The following is a 22,378-nucleotide window of genomic DNA, read 5'->3' as shown; positions in this document are numbered from 1 at the left end:
TACTGGTTTTTCAAGTCTGTTCCGAGTCTTAGGCAGAACTGAGTTGAAGACAGAGCCCAGGGTAAATACATAGTTCATTATCATAGCTTAAGAAAAGCATTTCCATAAGAAAAATGCATTGGTTAGCTCAAGGTTTGAGTAAAGTTCTGGTGGAACTAGGTGTCTTAGTGGCAACACAGAACTTTAAAAGAAACCTCCTTTTAATTTTGTATAGGGAAAAAAAAAAAAATCTGACACTTGTAGTTTGTTTCTTCCTGCCCTTTAAGAGAGAGAGAGAGAGAGAAAATGTCTGACACTTAGCAGCCTATTTCCTTCCTTTGGAGACCCCTAGCCTTCCTGCCTGTTACCTTCTCATGTTTACCTTTATAGTCTCTTATGACTTATGATTTTGTATCCTAAGAAGTCTTTATCTTTAGAAGCATGAAGATATTTTCCTGTTGTTCTAGGTTTTTTTTTAAGAAACTGATACATTTTGCATTAATTTTTACATATCAAAGTGTATTTAGTTGTGAGGTTTATTTTTCCCAGTTATTCTAGCCAAGTTTGTTAACGACTTTTATACACTGAATTGGCACCTTGATTTAAAATCATTTGACTATATGTGAGGAAGTCTGTGTCTGGGTCTTTGTTTTGTTCCACAAATCTTTTTGGTTCAATTTATTCCTGAATATTTAATGAGTTCAGTTCAAGTGAGTTCCGTTCAGTCACTCAGTCAAGTCCGACTCTTTGTCACCCGATGGGCTGAAGCATTCCAGGCTTTCCTGTCCCTAACCAACTCCCAGAGCTTGCTTAAACTCATGAGCTTTGAATCAGTGACGCCATCCAACCATCTCATTCTCTGTATTCCCCTTCTCCTCCTGCTGTCAATCTTTCCCAGCATCAGGGTCTTTTCAAACGAGTCAGTTCTTCACATCAGGTGGCCAAAGCATTGAAGTTTCAGCTGCAACATCAGTCCTTCCAATGAGTATTCAGGACTGATTTCCTTTAGGGTTGACTGATTTGATCTCCTTGCTGTCCAAGGGACTCTGAAGAGTCTTCTCCAACACCAGAGTTCAAAAGCATCCATTTGAATGCAAAGAAAAAATATCATTTTCAAATGCTCATTGCTGGTATATAGAAAGCAACTGATTTATTAGAGAATTCACTTTGCATTTCCTGGAGTTGGTGGTGTTTTCTAAAATTCTATAGGATTTTGTACATATACAATCATGTCAGCTACTTGTCTGTTGTTAACAAGAATGTAAGTAATTTGGAAGCTAGAGGCAAACAGACCATATATTCAAACTTTGCTTTTGAGAGTGTTATAGTCACGTGTTCTGGGAAACAAACTCACTCAGAATGACGATGCAGATAGTGGAGTGCAGTTTATTACACCGGCGGGCCTGTTGCAGGAAGGGGGACTCCTTCCAGGGCCCGAAACTGGGCTCTTGTCTAACACTTGGAAATGAATTATCCAAGGAGACACATGTGCTGACAGAGCAAGAGATTTTACTGGGAAAGGGCACCCAGGTGGAGAGCAGTAGGGTAAGGGAACCCAGGAGAACTGCTCTGCCGCGTGGCTCACAATGTCGGGTTTTATGGTGATGGGATTAGTTTCCTGGTGGTCTTTGACCAATCATTCTAATTCAGAGTCTTTCCTGGTGGTGCACACATTGCTTAGCCAAGATGGATGCCAGTGAGAGGGATTCTGGGAAGTGGACAGACATGCGGTGTCTCCTTTAGACCTTTCCCGAGCTCTTCTAGTTGGTGGTGGCTTATTAGTTCCGTATTCCTTATCAGGATCTCCTGTCATAAAACAACTTATGCAAATGGTTACTATGGTACCTGGCCAGGGTGGGCAGTTTCAATCAGTGTGCTTCCCCTAACAACTCCCCTCTGAAAGACTTCATACTCAAGATATTTCTTGGGAATTGGGGCGGAGGTCTCTTTCTTCTATAACTTCTTCCTCCTGTGCATGGGGGTAGGCCTGCCTAGCAGAACAGAAGTCTCTTTCTCCACCTGATTTAAGTTGGGGTGTTCCACATCTGAAACCAGCTTCCACCCTTGTAGTAACAGCAATTTAGTTTGAAACTGTTGGCCTCTCTCAGAGATGAAGTCTCCTTGAAGTGCCAGGTCCAGACTGGGTTTCAGGCCTATTCTTCTAAAAAGAAATGAGATTTACTTTGTTTCCTAAATTCCAGTTATCACTCCTCCAACTACTTCTAATTGGGTCTGTTACACCATAATGGCAGACCAAGGGATTGAGATTTTAATTATACAAGACTCAGATCTAGAACTTGGAACTCAGAAATACTTCCAATTCAGTGTCTATACTACAAGCTGAGGCAGTCCTATGCTCCATTTTGACAGGAAGTTATCATAGTCATAGTTGCCTAGTTCCCTAAATTAAAACTGAGTAGAACTCTGTGGGGCTCTGGAGTAGAGATCAGTTCTGTGTTCTCCATTTCTTGTCTGTAGGATATAGGCTTCATTCAGCCTCCTTGACCTTCCCTGAGTTCCAAAGGGTGGATTCAAACAATTGGTAATCAGGGAAGGGAGGGGATACAGAAGCAGGAGAAACAATCAAAGGTTGGTACAGCCTCCAGACAGAGTCCTGGTTCCTATTCAAAGAAATATGCATAACAATGTCTTTGAGCCCCCACACCAGGTGGAGGATGGTAACTTCAGACTGAACACAAGATTCCTGGAGCACAGCTCTATTGCCTCACCACCAACCAATCAAAAAGGGTCACAAACCCTGCAACCCTCACCCCAAATGTTGCCTTCTGTTTCCAGGGACCAGAGATGACCATCCTGTTAGGTCTCCTGTAAGTACCTGGTAAAAAAGTCCTTCCATCTAGGTTGGAGACAGTCCCTTAAATTATGTCTTTTTCCAGTCCTGGTTGCAGGTCATGAAGCATCTGATCTTCATCCGAAGATAGATTACTGAGATAAGCTTCAGAAACAAACTTAGGGTGTTCTTTAAGAATTCAATTAAATTTTACATTAATATCACATAACAGCAAATAACTATCTAAGAGATGAGTCTTACTAGATGCAGACCTCCATTAACAAACTGGGATTTAACATTTTTTTGAAATATCTTTTTCTCCCTAAAGTTACCCTCATTTTTATCAAATATAACCAAATTAAGGCTAGTTTGTTTGCAAAATAGGTCTGTTCTCCCTAATTTAGTCTGATGATTTATATGACCATAATTGATTATAGACTTTTTGTTTTGCTGAAACATTTATAGAGTCTCAGACTGAACTTTTAAAATAAAACAGGGCTGGGAAACTCACACCAAAGGCTTATCACAGATTTTGCCTAACAAATCTAGGTGAATTCTTCCCTTTTTAAGGTCTCAAAAATTCCTTGAGATTTTTGTACCTGTGCAATAATTTTCCTAACTCATTTGATAAACTTACTGGAAACCTAAGAATTTCAAATTTCTGGAGGAGTCAGAGAGAAAATGTAATTATTTTGTTTATAACATTTAATTTCACCAAAGTATTGTCATAATTAGTTTGAGAGGAAGGTTTTTCCTACTCACTGAAAAACTGTAATTTTTCAGACAGAAACCATAAAAGTTATAAGCATATTCAGTCCTTTTGTTAACTTTTGTGAAGTCATCAGGTTTTCCATTAGAATACCAGGACATATCAGAATGTTAAGAACTCCATATAATTTCTAGGATATCCATATTAGTAATTTTACCATACATTATAACATGAGCGGATTTATTACTCATTTGATAATCTTTTTCATGTAATTTAACCAACCAAATAAACACAGTTTAACATCTCTCTTTGGGATGATTCAGGGGCCCTCTGAAGCACCCCAAAGTTAGCTAGAGGTCAAAGGAACTTCAAAAGAATTCGATTTAGGAAGATTTATCAAAAAGATCAGTTAAAAGCATTTAGAACATTTGGTCAGATTTAGTCGATGTTGATGGGAATATCATTTAGCTTGTTGATATGTCACAATGGGCATAAATACCAAGGCTCAAGGTCTAGTGAAAGTCAGTTCCGCCATCTTGGACCTAGTTGACTCTAAGCAGTTTTCTTATGGCTGTGTCATTTCTAACAAAATCCATTTATCTAACTAATTGTAATCCAATTTTAGAAAATCCTGATCATGCATAACTCTTTAGTATTTTTTGCACCTTTTTGTTTCTTTTTTTTTTAATACTGAAAACACACTTCTTACTTTCATTTAGCAACCAAGAACTAACTTTTATATTAGCATTTTATAGATTGCTGAGTATAAATACCAGTGATAATTTCTAAAACTCTTGCTTTCTTAGAACATTTTAGGATGTCCCCAAACATTATTCATTTATAGTCCCAAATCTCTTTAGTTTCTCTGTAAAAGGAAATTAGTGTTTAATAGTAAATGTTTCAAAATCTTATTTTATTTGGAAATGACTTAACTATTCAATAGACTTCCAACACTTAGCACACTTAGCACAAACTTTTGAAATTTAAGTTATGCCAATCTGGAGAGACTATTTTAGACAGATATTTCTAGATAATAATTATTCTTAATAGAGTTATATAAAAGCTCATATCGCATTTACATTTTTTAGAAGTTTCTTCACTCGAGGTAATTTCCTTGTTGACAAACTTGTAACATATATAATATTTAACTTATATTAAACCTAGGTACAATGAAAATATCCTACTTAATGTTAATTACTCTAAGACATGTCTATATGAGATAGGTCAACAAACAAACATTAATATCAGGTATTTAATAGGGAATATTTCCCAGTTCACATGACCTGGAATTTATTGTTTAATTTGGAATTATTTGATTTGCTGGGAGAAATATCAACAACCTCAGATATGCAGATGACACCACCCTTAGGGCAGAAAGTGAAGAGGAACTAAAAAGCCCCTTGATGAATGTGAAAGAGGAGAGTGAAAAAGTTGGCTTAAAGCTCAACATTCAGAAAACTAAGATCATGGCATCTAGTCCAACCACTTCATGGGAAATAGATGGGGAAACAGTGGAAACAGTGTCAGGCTTTATTTTTTGGGGCTCCAAAACCACTGCAGATGGTGACTGCAGCCATGAAATTAAAAGACGTTTACTCCTTGGAAGAAAAGTTATGACCAACCTAGATAGCATTTTGAAAGCAGAGACATTACTTTGCCAACAAAGGTCCATGTAGTCAAGGCTATGGTTTTTCCAGTGATCATGTATGGATGTGAGAGTTGGACTATGAAGAAAGCTGAGCACTGAAGAATTGATGCTTTTGAACTGTGGTGTTGGAGAAGACTCTTGAGAGTCCCTTGGACTGCAAGGAGATCCAACCAGTCCATTCTGAAGGAGACCAGCCCTGGGTGTTCTTTGGAAGGAATGATGCTAAAGCTGAAACTCCAGTACTTTGGCCACCTCATGCAGAGTTGACTCATTGGAAAAGACTCTGATGCTGGGAGGGATTGGGGGTAGAAGGAGAAGGGGACGACAGAGGATGAGATTGCTGGATGGCATCACTGATTCGATGGACGTGAGTCTGAGTGAACTCCGGGAGTTGGTGATGGACAGGGAGGCCTGGCGTGCTGCGATTCAGGGGGTTGCAAAGAGTCAGACACGACTGAGCGACTGAACTGAACTGAACTGAACCTTTTTTTAAGCCAAATAAATAGAGGTCATTTACAAATTAACCTCAAAAATATTACCCAGAGATAAAGACATACCACGACATATTTAGACAGACACAGTGCAAGACCTAGCTTCATTTTCTAAGTTTAGTCATGAATTAGATACTACAATATAAAATTTACTAGTTTATAAAAAAATAGTTGAAATAAATAAAAATTTTAAAGTCTTTTCCCCCTTTTTCCTCAGTGTCAGGAGTTAGAGATGGTATAGATAAGTGTTCCTGAGAGCCCTGGTCTCAGGCACAGGGAAAGAAAATCAAGTTCTAACAAAATGGCGGCAGGTCTAAACCAAATGGTGGCCAGACAAAGCAAAACAGCCATCAAAAATCACAACACAGAACACAGAGTTAAAACACACACATACAAACCTGGCAGTCCTCAACAGACACTCCCTTAAATACAAGAATACAGTCTCTCAGAAAACCTCCTGTAGAGACACAGAACTTCAGATCCAAGTACTAACATCAAAGATTTCAAAGGGAGGAAAGGAAGCCAGATTGAAAGAAGAAGGGGGAGGAGGCAGGAGAGGGGGGCCAAAGGGGTGGCCTTACAGATGTCTCCTGCCACCTACAGATACCTAGGCATTATGGGACTTTACCCTGGGCCTCCAGAGAAGGGAGGACTGGATCTCGGCCCTACCAGAAATCAGACCAGGCCAGAACCAGAATTCGAGTTCTCTGCCAAGAGGAGGTGACCAGTCTCCAATCCTCAGCTCAGGCTGAGGGCCCTTCGACCAGATTCCTGTGTCCAGGACCGGGGGACTAGAAAAATGGGGAAGGATAGGAAGGGTTAAGGAGAGGAAAGAGAGAGGGAAGGGGAGAGAGGTCAATAAAGTCTCTTGTTCCTTACCGGTCGGGGCACTCTGGGCAGTTGTCTGCATCAGGAGGAGACCAGGGACAAAAGGGTCCCAGTTGCGGCCGCTGGGTGTGGTCCATTGGCAGGCAAGCTGGCCCCTGAGTACCCTGAGTGGTCGAGATGTCAGTCTCCGTGAAGAAGAGTCCCGCCAGAGTCGCCATTTGTTGCAGGAAGGGGGACCCCTTCCAGGGCCCTAAACTGGGCTCTTGTCTAACACTCGGAAATGAATTGTCCGAGGAGACACATGTGCTAACAGAGCAAGAGATTTTCTTGGGAAAGGGCACCCGGGTGGAGAGCAGTAGGGTAAGGGAACCCAGGAGAACTGCTCTGCCGCGTGGCTCACAATGTCGGGTTTTATGGTGATGGGATTAGTTTCCTGGTGGTCTTTGACCAATCATTCTAATTCAGTCTTTCCTGATGGCGCACACATTGCTCAGCCAAGATGGATGCCAGTGAGAGGGATTCTGGGAAGTGGACAGACATGCAGTGTCTCCTTTAGACCTTTCCTGAACTCTTCTGGTTGGTGGTGGCTTATTAGTTCCGTATTTCTTATCAGGATCTCCTGTCATAAAACAACTCATGCAAAGGGTTACTATGGTACCTAGCCAGGGTGGGCAGTTTCAATCAGTGTGCTTCCCCTAACAGGCCCAAGGCAAGGTCTCCTCTTAGCCAAAGACCCCAACCAGCATTTGTGAAAATCTTTTATACCCCATGTGTACGTGTCCGAACCCACCACCCCAATTTCCTTGAGACTTACATAAAACAAAGGAAGGGTAAATACAATCACAATAACCCCATTATTCAAGTGTTACAAGTGTTAGGTGTTCAAACAGTTAATAATCAATAAGCCTGCAGTTCCATAGATACAGAAAGAATTTATGACCTGTCCAGAGGCAGGGGTGATTAGAGTCTGTTTTCTTTTAGGCGATGAGTAACCTGGATGTGATCTTCAAGATTCCCCTGTCCAGAGGGGGTCTTATCCTTCTATTGTAGTTTACATAGGCACTAAGCACAGAGTCCAGAGTCCGTTGGAGAGGTGGCCGAGCATGATCAGCATGAACAGGCCTGCAATGGGGTCCAGGTCCTATGAATTCCTTCTTCAAGAGGAATATTTTAAATCTGCAGCATTAGAATATGGTGTTCATTCTAGCAGTAGAGTCTTCCTGTGGAAATTTAGTGTTTTTACTATCACCCATATATAGATATTGAATATTTAAAATACTCAGCCTAATTTTGTGTCCTTGGGATTTATGTATTTATTAAAATTATTAGGCTTCCACCCCACCCCGCCAAAGACATTTTGTGTTCTGAGTTTAGAACTCATCTTTCTCATAAAACGTTTGTTTTTAATTTAAATAATAATTCTTAAATCAACACAAGTTTAATGATCAGTCTGCTCTGTGAGCTGAGCAGGCTGTTATTCCCTAATAAAAAGAAATCTAGAGGGGTGGGCTGGGGAGGAGATGGGAGGGAGGTTCAAACGGGAGGGGATATATGCATACCTGACTTCCCTTGTGGCTTAAATGGTAAAGCGTCTGCCTACAATGCAGGAGACCTGGGTTCGATCCCTGGGTCGGGAAGGTCCTCTAGAGAAGGAAATGGCAATCCACTCCAGTACTCTTGCCTGGAAAATCCCATGGATGGAGGAGCATGGTAGGCTACAGTCCATGGGGTCGCAAAGAGTCGGACAGGACTGAGCGACTTCACTTTACTTCACTTCATGGCAGATTCATGTTGAGGTTAGAGAGAAAACAGCAAAATTCTGTAAAGCAATTATCCTTTGGTAAAAGATACATAAATTAAAAAAAAAAAAAAAAAGACACGTCAAAGGAAAACACTCAAAGATGAAAAAGAAAACAAACCTCAACATTCAAAAAACTAAGATCATGGCATCCGGTCCCATCACTTCATGGCAAATAGATGGGGAAACAATGGAAACAGTGACAGACTTTATTTTCTTGGGCTCCAAAATCACTGTGGATGGTGACTGCAGGCATGAAATTAAAAGACACTTGCTTCTTGGAAGAAAAGCTATAACCAGCCTAGACAGCATATTAAATAGCAAAGACATTACTTTGTTGACAAAGATCCATCTAGTCAAAGCTATGGCTTTTCCAGTAGTCATGTATGGATGTGAGAGAACTAAAAAGCTGAGCGTCAAAGAATTGATGCTTTTGAACTGTGGTGTTGGAGAAGACTCTTGAGAGTCTCTTAGGCTGCAAGGAGATCAAACCAGTCAATCCAAAAGGAAATCAGTCCTGAATATTCATTGGAAGGTCTGATAGGGAAGCTGAAACTCCAATACTCTAGCCACCTGAGGCGAAGAACTGACACACTAGAAAAGACCCTGAAGCTGGGAAAGACCGAAGGCAGGAGGAAAAGGGGACGACAGAAGATGAGACAGTTGGATGGCATCACCAACTCAATGGACATGAGTTTGGGCAAGCTCCTACAGTTGCTGATGGACAGGGAAGCCTGGCGTGCTGCAGTCCATGGGGTCACAAAGAGTCAGACATGACTGAACGACTGAACTGAACTGAGGCTAGGATGAAACACTATGATTACGAGTTTTATAGAATTACCCAGTTCCCCTCCCCACAAAAAAGGAGGTAAATATTGATATATTAATAATATATCACTTAATTCAAGGCTTTTCTTCCATAGAAACATGGCACAATTAGATGCAATATATACATAGAAAGCAATAATCAAATAAATGAAAGTCAATAAGGTTTTCACTGATTATTATGTAAAGCAATACATTACCAAGGAATAAACTAATAATGCCTCGAAAAAAAAAAAGAAAAGAAAAGAAAGAAATCTGGAAGTCATCCCGGCATGGGAGAAACCAGATACAACCCCAAGAAACCAAACAAAACTGGAAAATGTAGACAGAAGGAAATATATAATAATGGAGTATATCTGCTGCTGCTGCTACTAAGTAGCTTCAGTTGTGTCTGACTCTGTGTGACCCCATAGACTGCAGCCCACCAGGCTCCACCATTCCTGGGATTCTTCAGGCAAGAACACTGGAGTGGGTTGCCGTTTCCTTCTCTAATGCATGAAAAGTGAAAGTGAAGTCGTTCAGTTGTGTCCGACTCTTAGCAACTCCATGGACTGCTGGCCTACAAGGCTCCTCTGTCCATGGGATTTTCCAGACAAGAGTACTGGGGTGGGTTGCCATTGCTTTCTCCAGGAGTATATCTAGATATTAATTTTGAAACATTAATTTTATCTTTATTTGGGATACAGTATCAGGCAGAAACGAAAAGGACAATCTTGGGGTCAGAATGACTGAATTACCAGTGTGCTCAGTTGCTCAGTTGGGTCTGGCTCTTTGTGACCCCATGGAGTGTAGCCTGCCAGTATCCTCTGGGGAGCCCATGAGATTTTCCAGGCAGGCATAATGAAGTGGGTTGCCATTTCCTCCTCTAGGGGATCTTTCCAACCCAGGGATTGAACCCAAATCTCCATAGGCATCTGCGTTCCAGGTGGGTTCTTGACTTTAGGGCAAATTGCTAAATCTCTCTGAGTATCACTTTCCAGTTTTATAAAAGGAGAGAATAATCCTTCTTACTCAGATTTGCTATGAGAAAGAAATTGAAGGAGGCCTGTGGAATAATTGAGAGGTGGGACACATACCAAGCCTCATGAAATGTCATCCATTGTTGGTATTTGGGCGGGCAGAATATCCATAAAGTTTTTGGTGAGAATTGTACAATTTATTCAGTATTATGAGAAAATTTTCCCTGGGCACTAATAATAAAGCAGTTTCATAGTTTTAAAATGTTTTGATTAAACAGGTTTTTTTTTTTTTTTTTTTTTTTTACCAGAACATCACATAAGTTTATTTCAGATGTAACAGCAATGTTAAAATCAACAAGTTTAAATCTTAACCACACCAAGTAAACTTAGCTATTTAAGTATTTTTAAAGTTATTCCCTCCAAAAAACTGAGGGAGCTTTTCTTTTCCACCCCACATTCCACGGTTTCCCAATAGTTAGTTCTATTTTTGGAGGACTCTGAATTGACAAGTAAACTGCTTTGGGGATATTTCAGAACTTCTTTCCCCAAATGAAAACTAATCTGGACAAATTATATATTGCATAGATTTCTCTGCAGATTCTTTTCTTTAGAACCTAAATGTAATTACCATATAATTTTACCTATTTGCCCCACAGAAAAAAACTATCTTCCCCCCAAAATACGATGGGTACATCTTGTGATCTTCTAGTTAATAGAATTATTTTACCTCAATGATAATTATCATATTTCAAAATAACCAACTCAACATAGGACATTATTTCAGTCTTTACTGACTTCTAGGCACATGAAAGTGTACCTAGCTTCTACCTCCTCTACATCCTCCTCCATAAATGGATGGAATTATTTCATGTAAGTCTGATGTAGGACAATTCACGTTTTACAAACACAATTTAGGTTAAAGTCAGTGACTAGTGTGGAGAAAGAAACACTAAAATGATAGGGAGCCTACACACTCAATTCAAAATTTTAATATTTTTTCCTCCATAAATAATATGTACTTAATTGTCATGAGGCAGCTATTCGGTTTTCATTAACCACATTTAGGGATACATTCATAGGACTGATTAGATAGTCCAGGTGAAATGGTTATAGAAATAGAGGCAGTGTCATCTCACAAAACTCATTTATATATCAAAATCTATTTTGACATCTGAAGTTTACAAAAAGACTGAATTCTTCAAACTAATCTTGCCTTCTGTAACTCAAGCATTCTTCTCTTGGCAAGAGCAAGCTGAAGCTTATCCATGAAGGTAAAGGTGCTCAATGCTAAACTTTTCTTCTAAGCTTAGATTTGGACTGCTTAAGAAACTGATACCCAAGAAATCAGCAAGGTCTTTCTACATTTTTACTATCTTAAGATTAGAACTCTATGAACTCACTCATCAACTATCTTCCTTTCCTATATTATTCTTGGCACTCAACTAAGACGGTTGAAGTCTATTGTACTTTGCATTTTCACATTCTCAAATAAGAACTTAAGATTATAAGATGTGCATAAACATTGTGTAAAATAATTTTGTCATTCAATGTATTTGAAGAGATGAAACTTTTATGCCAGAATTCACACAAGAGGATAAATGTTATCAAAACAGGTTTTTAAGCAAAACTATTAACATTTTTCATAAGCATTATTTTTTCTGTTTCTTTACTGCTTTTGTATATACTTCATTAACAATTTATTTAGATGACAGTGTGGTTTGTCAATAATAATGTAGACATTTTTCTGGAATTCTCTTGGTTTTCCTATGATCCAACAGATTTTGACAATTTTATCTCCAGTTCCTCTGTATTTTCTAAATCTAGCTTGAACATCTGGAAGTTCTCAGTTCACATACTGTCAAAGCCTAGCTTGGAGAATTTTGAGCATTATTTTGCTACCGTGTGAGATAAGTACAATTGTGTGGTAGTTTGAGCATTCTTTGGCATTGTCTTTCTTCGGGATTTGAATGATAATTGACCTTTTCCAGTCGTGTGGTTACTGCTGCATTTTCCAAATTTGCTGGCATATTGAGTGCAACACTCGAACAGCATCATCTTTTAGGAATTGAAGTAGCTCAGCTGGAATTCCATCACCTCCACTAGCTTTGTTTGTAGTGATACTTCCTAAGGCCCACTTGTCTTCACATCCCAGGATGTCTGGCTCTAGGTGCGTCATCACACCATTGTGGTTATCTGGGTTACCTGCCTCCTGAGAATCTGTATGTAGGTCAAGATGCAACAATTAGAACAACAGACTGGACCCAAATTGGGAAAGAAGTACGCCAAGGCTGTATATTGTCACCATGCTTATTTAACTTATATGCAGAGTATATCACGCAAAATGCTGGGCTGGATGAAGCACAAACTGAAATCAAGATTGCCAGGAGAAATGTCTATAACTTCAGATATGCAGATGATACCACCTTTATGGCAGAAAGTGAAAAGGAACTGAAGAGCCTCTTGATGAAAGTGAAAGAGGAGAGTGAAAAAGCTGGCTAAAAACTCAAATTCAAAATATGAAGATCATGGAATATGGTCCCATTATTTCATGGCAAGTAGATGGGGAAATAGTGGAAACAATGATCAAATTCATTTTGGAGGGATCCAAAATCACTGCAGATGGTGACTGAAGCCCTGAAATTAAAAGAAGCTTGCTCCTTGGAAGAAAAGCTATGACCAGCCTCGACAGCATATTAAAAAGCAAAGCCATTACTTCTTGACAAAGGTCTGTCTAGTCAAAGCTATGGTAGTCATGTAACGATGTGAGAGTTGGACTACAAAGAAAGCTGAGCACTAAAGAATTGATGCTTTTGAACTGTGGTGTTGGAGAAGACTGTTGGGAGTCCCTTGAACAGCAAGGAAATGAAACCAGTCCATCATAAAGGAAATCAGTCCTGAATATTCATTGGAAGGACTGATACTGAAGCTCCAATACTTTGGCCACCTGATGCGAAAAACTGACTCATTGGAAAAGACCCTGATGCTGGGAAAGATTGAAGGTAGGAGGAGAAGGGGATGACAGAGGATGAGATGGTTGGATGGCATCACTGACTCGATGGATATGAGTTTGAGCAAGCTCCAGGAGTTGGTGATGGACAGGGAGACATGGTATGCTGCAGTCCATGGGATTGCAAAGAGTTGGACACGACTGAGTGACTGAACTTACTGTGGCTTGTCAGAAATAGCTTCACAGGACAGCATCCTTTCTGAGGATGGGAGATGGGGAGATGACTGCTTTAGTCATTCTGACATCCTAAGCAAGCTGTTTGCCTGTACCAAGAGGCTGAACTGGAGTGGACACAGTTGAATTTCCTAAGATTCAGTAGTGTACAAAATCTAGCTTTTGTACTTCCTCTGATATCAATAGACCAGTTCATGGTACATGAAACAGAAAAAGTCAAATTGATCTTCTCTTTGGACTGAATTGAATAATTAGGTTAGTTTAGTTAATTCACAGATTGCACTTTTCCTTTAGTTTTCCTTAAATTCTCGGCAGTTTCATAACAGTAAGTTTTCTCAAAGAAGCACAGAAGTTGAAACAAAGAGAATAAGGAATAAGAAAATAAACATCTCAAAAAATCTTGACTTGCTGCCGTAACCTTAATATGATCAATTTTCGGAAGACGTAGAATTGGGAAGAAAATACGGAGAGGACAAAAACTGTACTAAATGAGATTTATTGGTCATATTATTTCTAAAATAACTTCTTCAAACAAAATAGACCTTAGATTCAATTTTCTCTGTGGCTAGAGAAAAGCCACAGTCACTTTGTACATCATCACCACATCTAAGAAAAGCATCACCTGCTCTGGTATATCCTTGGATAGTACTCAACTGATCCAGGGGTTAGAATGAGTGGCCTCTTAGGGTCCAACTTCATGAGGTTCTTAAGGTTCTTTAAGCCCTTAAATCTGTAATACACTGTTCCCTCCTCCCCTGGCTGCTGTGATCAGAGCACACTGAAACGTGATAATAATGGACTTAGAGTTTATATTTATTATCCATAAACTGGTAAGCATATTATATACATAATCTCATTTAATTCCCACCACCATACTTTTATAGTGTTGCAATATCCCAGCTTTACTAACATTAAAAGTGGGTGGGGGATCTTACCATCCCTGTTAATTTAGGGTGAGTCCTAAACCCTCTTGAAAATTAACAGTCTCAGATACCTCAATAGCTGTCTAGTGGAATTTCCCCTCCAAGTGTACGTTGTCATCTCTGCAAATTAAAGATTTGTTCTGACTTGTGAAAATTCACCATGTACTTTCAAGTGAAATACTATCCTTGAATGTGTGCATTTACTCATATGGAATGATAGACTTTTGATAGAATTCTCAAATGGTGTGCTCCAAATAGGTTATAAACATATTAAAAAATGATTTCCCTTATTTCTTGGTGCATCAGGACTTGGGTCTCTTGCTTCTGGGTCAACATGTCTCCTGCTGTGTACACATCATTGTCTCAGTGCCATTGTGAGAAATAGTTACAGAAGCACTGGCCATGGTGATGTGGGCCATCAGATGGGCCTGAAATCCAGTCAGATGGGAGGAATTGTGTGTGTAGTTTGGATTAGGTTCCTTGGAATCCTGGGAATGTGGAAGGAAGATATGAGATTGGCTTCAGGAAAGGGATGTTTATTGCACCCAGGAATATTCTATTTCCTTTGTTAGAGTGTTGACTTTTTGCTCAGATCCTATTTTTGCCTTCTACCAACTTTTGTAAAGAGTTTGAGAGAGCTGGAAATAAATAAAATATTCATAAATGTATATACACAGATACTTAAAATGTAAACCTATACATTTTGTGTGTGTGTGTATATATGTGTGTGTTTATATAATATTTAATCTACTATAAGACTGGCTATAGTATGCCCTTCAAGTAGAAAGAAAACTCTTAAAGAAGGTCTATTTGAATTGTTTCAGAATTTAGGGGCATGAAATCTGAAGGACACAACCTAACGGGGGATCTTTTGAGAGCAATTGTTACTGATCTTTAATGTGTATGCAAGGAGAAAGCATTGGCACAGCTCTCTTCATTTTGATCTTATGTCACTTCCCAGGTTATCGGCAGGCTGGGGTAGTCATTAAAGGCCCTTAACTGGGTAGAAACAGATGATTGAAACTGGTGAATATTGTCCAGTCAAATAATGTGAATTTGCTAAAACAAACAAACAAACAAAAACCGAACTGTAATTTGGATTTTTTCATGATTGATGTTTCAGCAGGTGTTTTTTTTTTTTTTTTCCTAACAACCAATGATGACACCCCTAGTGACTTTACTTAAGACCAGACATGAAAGGAGCTGGAAGGATCCCACCCTGTGAACATGAAGGTTGTAGTAGTGTGGGGTGCACAGTTAAGCCAGTGTTTGTTGAGAAATTGTTCATCTGTAGGTCTAATAGGTGACTCATTGGAAAAGACCCTGATGCTGGGAAAGATTGCAGGCGGGAGGAGAAGGGGACAAAAGAGGATGAGATGGTTGGATGGCATCACCAACTCGATGGACATGAGTTTGGGTAAACTCCTAGAGTTGGTGATAGACTGGCAGGCCTGGCGTGCTGCAGTCCATGGGGTCGCAAACGGTCGGACACAACTGAGCAACTGAACTGAGGTCTAATAGGAGAGAGATCAGACAGGCCTATTTTCCCTCATTTATGATTATAATTTATTCCTTCAGGATTCCATCCTCTTCATTCTGAGTTTTATATTGATACCATGGCACAGATGAGAGAAACATGGAAAGCATGTGGATCTCCATCCAGATAATGCAGTTTGCTTTGCAAGGGCTCCTGGCCATAGAGTCACAGTTCTGGAAGATTCCTCCTCCTCCTAGGCTCCTCCTCCTGAAGCTGTGGCTCTTGAATTACCTGAGTACAAACCACTCCTGTCTTTCTCCATGACCTTCAGTCCTTCCTGGAAAAACTTAGGACAGTCACTTGCTCTCCCAGCTTCATGATTCTTATCTACTTACTTTTCTTATTCACAAGATAGTTGTAAAGATCCTCTGAGAAAACTGATCTGGAAGAGCTATGAAATGATAACCCAAGTCTCTGTGATACAGGCATTACCCACCCTAACCCATCCCTTAGAGATGTACCAGGGCCAGTTGCCCTGGGTGGCAAGGATGGGGAGGCCCTGGGTTGGAGAGCATGGGATGCAGGTGTTCGGGCTGAGAGGACCCAGAAAAACCAGTGTTAACTCAGACAAGCGTCTCAACCTTCTCCTGCCTCCTTTTTGGTCAAAATTTGCATCAGGTATGATTACTACCTGCAAATTATTCATGCCACTCTCTGTTAAACCAGCCTGTGAAATTCAGTTATCAATCTCTTCTTAGATTTCTTTAAAAAAGTGTTCATATATTCTTCCCTGTGTTTCCTCTGCCCTCTCTGCCTTGTGCAGATTGTCATGGATTTGTCTCCACCTGAGATCATAAACTTCAGAGGCCTTGACCAAGACCATGTGAATCTACACATCCCCAGTATCAACTCCACTTCCATAGCAGGCAGACACTAAGTGTTGATTGCATTCCTATCGCCTGAAGTTGTCCATTGTGATATCACACTTTTCCTTATAAAGATGGATACTTAAAGCAGCAGCATGTAATGTTTGGTTTCTATTCTTTCTGCCATCTTTTTAGACCAACGTCATTTCCCAAGGTAAAATCACATTATGGCCTGTGATGATTAAATGAGTGTTCATAGAATTCTTGGCACAGTGCCTTATATGCAGTAAACATCTGATAAATGGTATCTGTTGGTGTTTAATCATTAAACTTTGAAATGGGCATTTTACATACTTAGCATAATGATGCAAAGTTGGATGTACATTGGGGGCAAGCTTAAATGTGTCATAATAGCTCATGACATGGACTCTCCAGGTTTGCAACTTAGGCTTTGTAGTCTTGATCAAGTTGTTTTTCTTCTCTATGTACCTCAGTGTCTCCATCTGTAAAATGAGATAATACTGTTACTACATAGGATTATTGTGAGGATTAAAGAGTTAATACATGTGAAGTGTTGAATGTGTGGCCCTGTACACAGTCAGCACTCAGTAAATATTAACTATGGATTGAAAACCAAAAAAGAGAATTCCTATTTCCAAAGATCAGCATTTGAATTTTCCCCTACTTTTCTGGACACTGAATTTATAATCAACCACTTCTGTAACCTGACATGTATAGCTGAGGCTTCTGGATTCCTCATCTGTGATACCTGCTCACTCATCTCTAGTAACACCTGTTGACTCCTGATAGTTCGGTATTCAAGTCTTTTTCCCTGGGAGTTTTAAATATTCTCTCATCTGTTAAAAGTAGTAATGCCTGCCTCATAGGGCTACTGAGTGTATCAAAGGAGCTAATACCTGAAAAATTCTCCTCATAGTGTTTGACACATGCAATAAATACCACGAGAACCACGCATTATTTTATTTCTTTGGATGGAAAAACATTCCCTATTATTCCAACACATCTTTTGGGAAAAGAGTTTAATCCTAACAAAACATAAAAGTTCATCTTTGGAAAAAATCCTTAACAAAGACACCTCTGTATGTATTTTCACTGTTTCAGGCTTTTTTACTTGTGATTGGTGTAGTAGGCGTGATGGTGGCTGTGATTCCTTGGATTGCAATACCCGTGATTCCCCTTGGCATCGCTTTCTTTTTTCTCCAGCGATATTTCTCAGAGACGTCACGAGATATTAAACACCTGGAATGTGCAAGTGAGTACGGGACTCTCAGGTTGGTTTGGCAAAGTAGGCTGGCTTTCCTTTATGCCATTTCATTAGCCAGACCCCTGGAATCCTGCAGACTGTCTTCTGAAATTTCTAAGTAAATGTTAGCTAATTGAATATTATGGGCCCTATTCAGTGTGGCCCTTAAGGTGGCAGATTAACTGTGGCTTTGTGTTTTAGCACAAAGAGGTGAGTTTGCCCTGCCACATCCTGATTCCAGGGAACTGTTTACCTCCTGCTTCTTAGACATCCCAGATCCACTGCCTTTCTGGGTGGAATCCTTGGGAAGAGTAGATTTTGCAGGCACTTGGGGGTCATCACTGCCTTTCAAAGAAAGCTGCATCCTAATCATCAGAGACAGTCTGGCATCTCTCCATTTCACAGACAGGAAGGCTGAGGCACCAGATATCGACTTGTTCAAGGGCAGCTTCCCAGTTGGCACTAGTAGTAAAGAACCTGCCTGCCAATGCAGGAGACATGAGACACAGGTTCAATCCCTGGGTCAGAAAGATCTCCTGGAGAAGGAAATGGCAACCCACTACAATATTTTTGCCTGGAGAATCCCATGGACAGAGGAGCCTGATGGGCTACAGTCAATGAGGTCGCACAGAGTCAGACACAACTGAGTGATTTAGCAGCAGCAGCAGGTGAATTTGAGGATAGGGACCGTTTATGTTTTGTTCATGGCATACTTCCTAATAGAGCAGCCACTCTATAAATACATTTATTAAAAATAAAATATTTCATTATACTGGAATGAATATACAAGGGAAACAGGGGAATTTTCTTACCCCAGAGTTACTAGAAATGACAAAGAAAGGAAAAGATTAGGAAAATAAAAGGAGGTATCAGGAAATATACTCATATACCAGAAATGATACCTTTGAAAAATACATTTTTTCACATACCTAAAAGATGGCAAGTAAGTTGCAGTTGTTAAATGTTTTAAAAAGCTAAGTGCTGTTATTTTCAGGTTTACTGTTTATCATCAGCAGTATTTGGGGTGAACACACTGTTTTTGTTCTACCATCCCCAAGGTTGTTCATTAAATGATGCTGAAAATAATCCCCTTAGAAAGATTATTCAGTAGGCATGCAGTCTAGTATTCCATCTAACTTTGTAGCTTAGAATGATGGGGAACACATTTTATGACCAATCCTTCTGTTCTACAGATATTCACAGAGGATAGATTATATCAGAGCTTATCTCATGAATGCACAAACATATTTCATCAATATGTTTCATCAATATTAAAAATCATAAGAAATCATAAGGAAAGTAGAATTGTTAAATGTATTTTTTTTAAAGGTATAAGGACAATAGCCAAAGAGGAAGGAAGATGTTTGTATTGATATCACAAACCATAACCATGGATAGTTACTACTGAACTTTCCATAAACCAAGCCAAGAAGAGAAGTATATTGAGTTCCATGGTTCTTAGTATCTAGTAGATACTAAGTGGGGGAAAAAAAAAAAAACGAAGTTCATCAAAACAAAGATTTTTATTGTGGCATTTGCATGTTTTGTTTTTAATAATAAATTTTTAAGAGGCATTTATCCTAAGTATTTGCATAATACAGAGTAGTTGTTGGTTTCATAAAAACTATAGAAAAATTTTTGGTCATCAGGAGAATCAGCTAAACTCCCATGAGTTTTGATCTTAGGAGGTATTTGAATGGGATGCACAACAGTAGAGTCCAGGTATGTATGACGTCCTGCTGATGTGAGCTGGTAGGAAGGTAGGAGGCGGGGAGGCCGAAAAGGAAGTGAAGAGCTCCATCCAGGCTTCTGTAGGCAAGGCCTCACACGTTTTATGATTTGAGGCTGCTCATGAAATGGAGTTGGGCTTCCCAGGTGGCATTAGTGATAAAGAATCCTTCTGCAATGCAGGAGATGCAAGAGACACGGGTTCAGTCCCTAGGTCAGAAGGATCCCCTAGAGTGGGAAGTGGCAGCCGACTCTGGTAATCTTGCCTGGAAAATTCTATGGACAGAGGAGCTTGATGGGCTACAGTCCATGGGGTCACAAAGAGTCAGACAACTGAGCACCATGAAATGGACCCATTCAACCGTCTTGTTGCAAAGCAGGTCTCTGGTACATTCAAAGAGGAGTTGTTCCAGAAGGAAACTGTGACTAAGATTTATGCCTGGAGCCACTTCCCATCCATGAGAAAAGAAAGATGGGAACTTCCAAAGGCTTTTTAAAGAGAAAGTACTGGATTTTCAAAATGTTTTTAGAAACCATCCCCAAGAAAGAAAAATGCAAAAAAGCAAATGGTTGTCTTAGGAGCCCTTACAAATAGCTGAGAAAAGAAGAGAAGCTAAAGGCAAAGGAGCAAAGGAAAGATATACACATCTGAATGCAGAGTTCCAAGAATAGCAAGGAGAGATAGCAAGGAGAGAACCTTCTTCATGATCAATGCTAAGGAATAGAGGAAAACAATAGAATGGGAAAGACTAGAAAGCTCTTGACGACAATTAGAGATACCAAGGGAACATATCATGCAAAGAGGAGCACAGTAAAGGACAGAAATGGTATAGACCTAACAAAAGCAGAAGATATTAAGAGATGGCAAGAATACACAGAAGACTGTACAAAAAAGATCTTCATGACCCAGATAACCACGATGGTGTGATCACTCACCTAGAGCCAGATATCCTGGAATGTGAAGTCAAGTGGGCCTTAGGAAGCATCACTAGAAAGAAAACTAGTGGAGGTGATGGTATTCCAGTTGAGCTATTTCAAATTCTAAAAGATGATGCTGTGAAAGTGCTGAACTCAATATACAACAAATTTGGAAAACTCAGCAGTGGCCACAGGACTGGAAAAGGTCAGTTTTCAATCCAACCCCAAAGAAAGGCAATGCCAAAGAATGTTCAAACTACCGCACAGTTGCATTCATCTCACATGCTAGCAAACTCATGCTCAAAATTCTCCAAGCCAGGCTTCAGCAATATATGAACTGTGAGCTTCCAAATGTTCAAGCTGGTTTTAGAAAAGGCAGAGGAGCCAGAGATCAAATTGCCAACATCCAGTGGATCATCAAAAAGCAAGAAAGTTAAAAAAATATCTGCTGTATTGACTATGCCAAAACCTCTGACTGTGTAGATCACAACAAACTGTGGAAAATTCTGAAAGAGATGGGAATACCAGACCACCTTACCTGCCTCCTGAGAAATCTGTATGCAGGTCAAGAAGCAACAGTTAGAACTGGACATGGAGCAACAGACTGGTTCCAAATTGGGAAAAGTGAATGTTAAGGCTATATATTGTCACCTTGCTTATTTAACTTATATGCAGAGTATATCATACAAAATGCAGGGCTGGATGAAGCACAAGCTGGAATCAAGATTGCTGAGAGAAATATCAATAACCTCAGATATGCAGATAACACCACCCTTATGGCAGAGTGAAGAAGAACTAAAGAGCCTCTTGATGAAAGTGAAAGAAGAGAGTGAAAAAGTTGACTGAAAGCTCAACATTCAGAAAACTAAGATCATGGCATCTGGTCCCATCACTTCATGGCAAATAGGTGGGGATATAATGAAAACAGTGGCTGACTTTATTTTTCTGGGCTCCAAAATCACTGCAGATGGTGACTGAAGCCATGAAATGAAGACACTTACTCCTTGGAAGAAAAGTTATGACCAACCTAGACAGCATATTAAAAAGCAAAGACATTACTTTGCCTGCAAGGTCCGTTTAGTCAAGGCTATGGTTTTTCCAGTAGTCATGTATAGATGTGAGAATTGGACTATAAAGAAAGCTGAGCACTGAAGAATTGATGCTTTTGAACTGTGGTGTTCGAGAAGACTCTTGGGAGTCCCTTGGACAGCAAGGAGATGAAAGCAATCAATCCTAAAGGAAATCAACACTGAATATTCATTGGAAAGACTGATGTTGAAGCTGAAACTCCAATACTTTGATCACCTGATGCAAAGAACTGACTCATTGGAACAGACCCTGATGCTTGAAAAGATTGAAGGTAGGAAGAGAAGGGTATGACAGAGGATGAGATGGTTGGATGGCATCACCGACTTGATGTACATGGGTTTGAGCAAGCTCCAGGAATTGGTGATGGACAGGGCAGCCTGGCATCCTGCAGTCCATGAGCTCACAAGGGATCAGACATGACTGAGTGGCTAAACATAACTACTGGGTTTTCTCAGTGTTTGATCTGGAGAGTCTGAGAACTTTGGCCCCTTCCCTATGGAATATTGTTTTGTTTTTTTTTTTTTTGCACCACAGTATGCTGCAAGAACATTAGATAGCAAAATATTCAATCCAGATACCCTCTCCTCCACACCCCATATAAGCAAACGTGGTGGTCAGTTAATTAGAACTCTTTATGTTCTCCCTCTAGGTGTGGGGGGGGGAGGGGTCTGTGCCATGAATAATACCACTGTTTTCTTGAAACAGTAACTGATGGTATGTCTTAAGGTCACTGCTGAAGGCACTAGTAAAAACAGGGACACTTGACTGCTGTATTCAGAAGGCTTAAACTTGCTTCATCCTTGTGCTCTGATGGACTACAGACATCCTGAGATTTAGTTTCAGATCATACTGCCAAGCTGTCTCTGGAAGCTTAGGGCGACTTTTTTTTTCCAGCTTAATGACA

At 39.9% G+C, this 22,378-nt stretch overlaps 2 protein-coding genes across 2 annotated transcripts in view; both read left to right on the top strand.

The window, feature by feature from the left end:
- The window catches only part of LOC139182035 (ATP-binding cassette sub-family C member 4-like), a 52,306-nt gene extending 50,152 nt beyond the window's left edge, over positions 1-2,154 (top strand). Inside the window, exon 12 of the mRNA XM_070785518.1 lies at positions 2,088-2,154. Within this exon, the coding sequence (XP_070641619.1) occupies positions 2,088-2,154 (67 nt within the window). The remainder of the gene's footprint in view (positions 1-2,087) is intronic.
- Positions 1-22,378, top strand: part of LOC139182031 (ATP-binding cassette sub-family C member 4-like) — a 404,344-nt gene that overhangs the window by 273,687 nt on the left and 108,279 nt on the right. Inside the window, exon 14 of the mRNA XM_070785515.1 lies at positions 17,598-17,748. Coding sequence (XP_070641616.1) covers positions 17,598-17,748 — 151 coding nt within the window. The remainder of the gene's footprint in view (positions 1-17,597; positions 17,749-22,378) is intronic.

This window comes from Bos indicus, unplaced genomic scaffold (assembly GCF_029378745.1).
Source record: "Bos indicus isolate NIAB-ARS_2022 breed Sahiwal x Tharparkar unplaced genomic scaffold, NIAB-ARS_B.indTharparkar_mat_pri_1.0 scaffold_64, whole genome shotgun sequence".
In the NCBI taxonomy this organism is placed as follows: Eukaryota; Metazoa; Chordata; class Mammalia; order Artiodactyla; family Bovidae; genus Bos; species Bos indicus.
The sequence above is the reverse complement of the archived record's forward strand: the minus strand, read 5'-3'. Positions and strand labels throughout refer to the sequence as shown.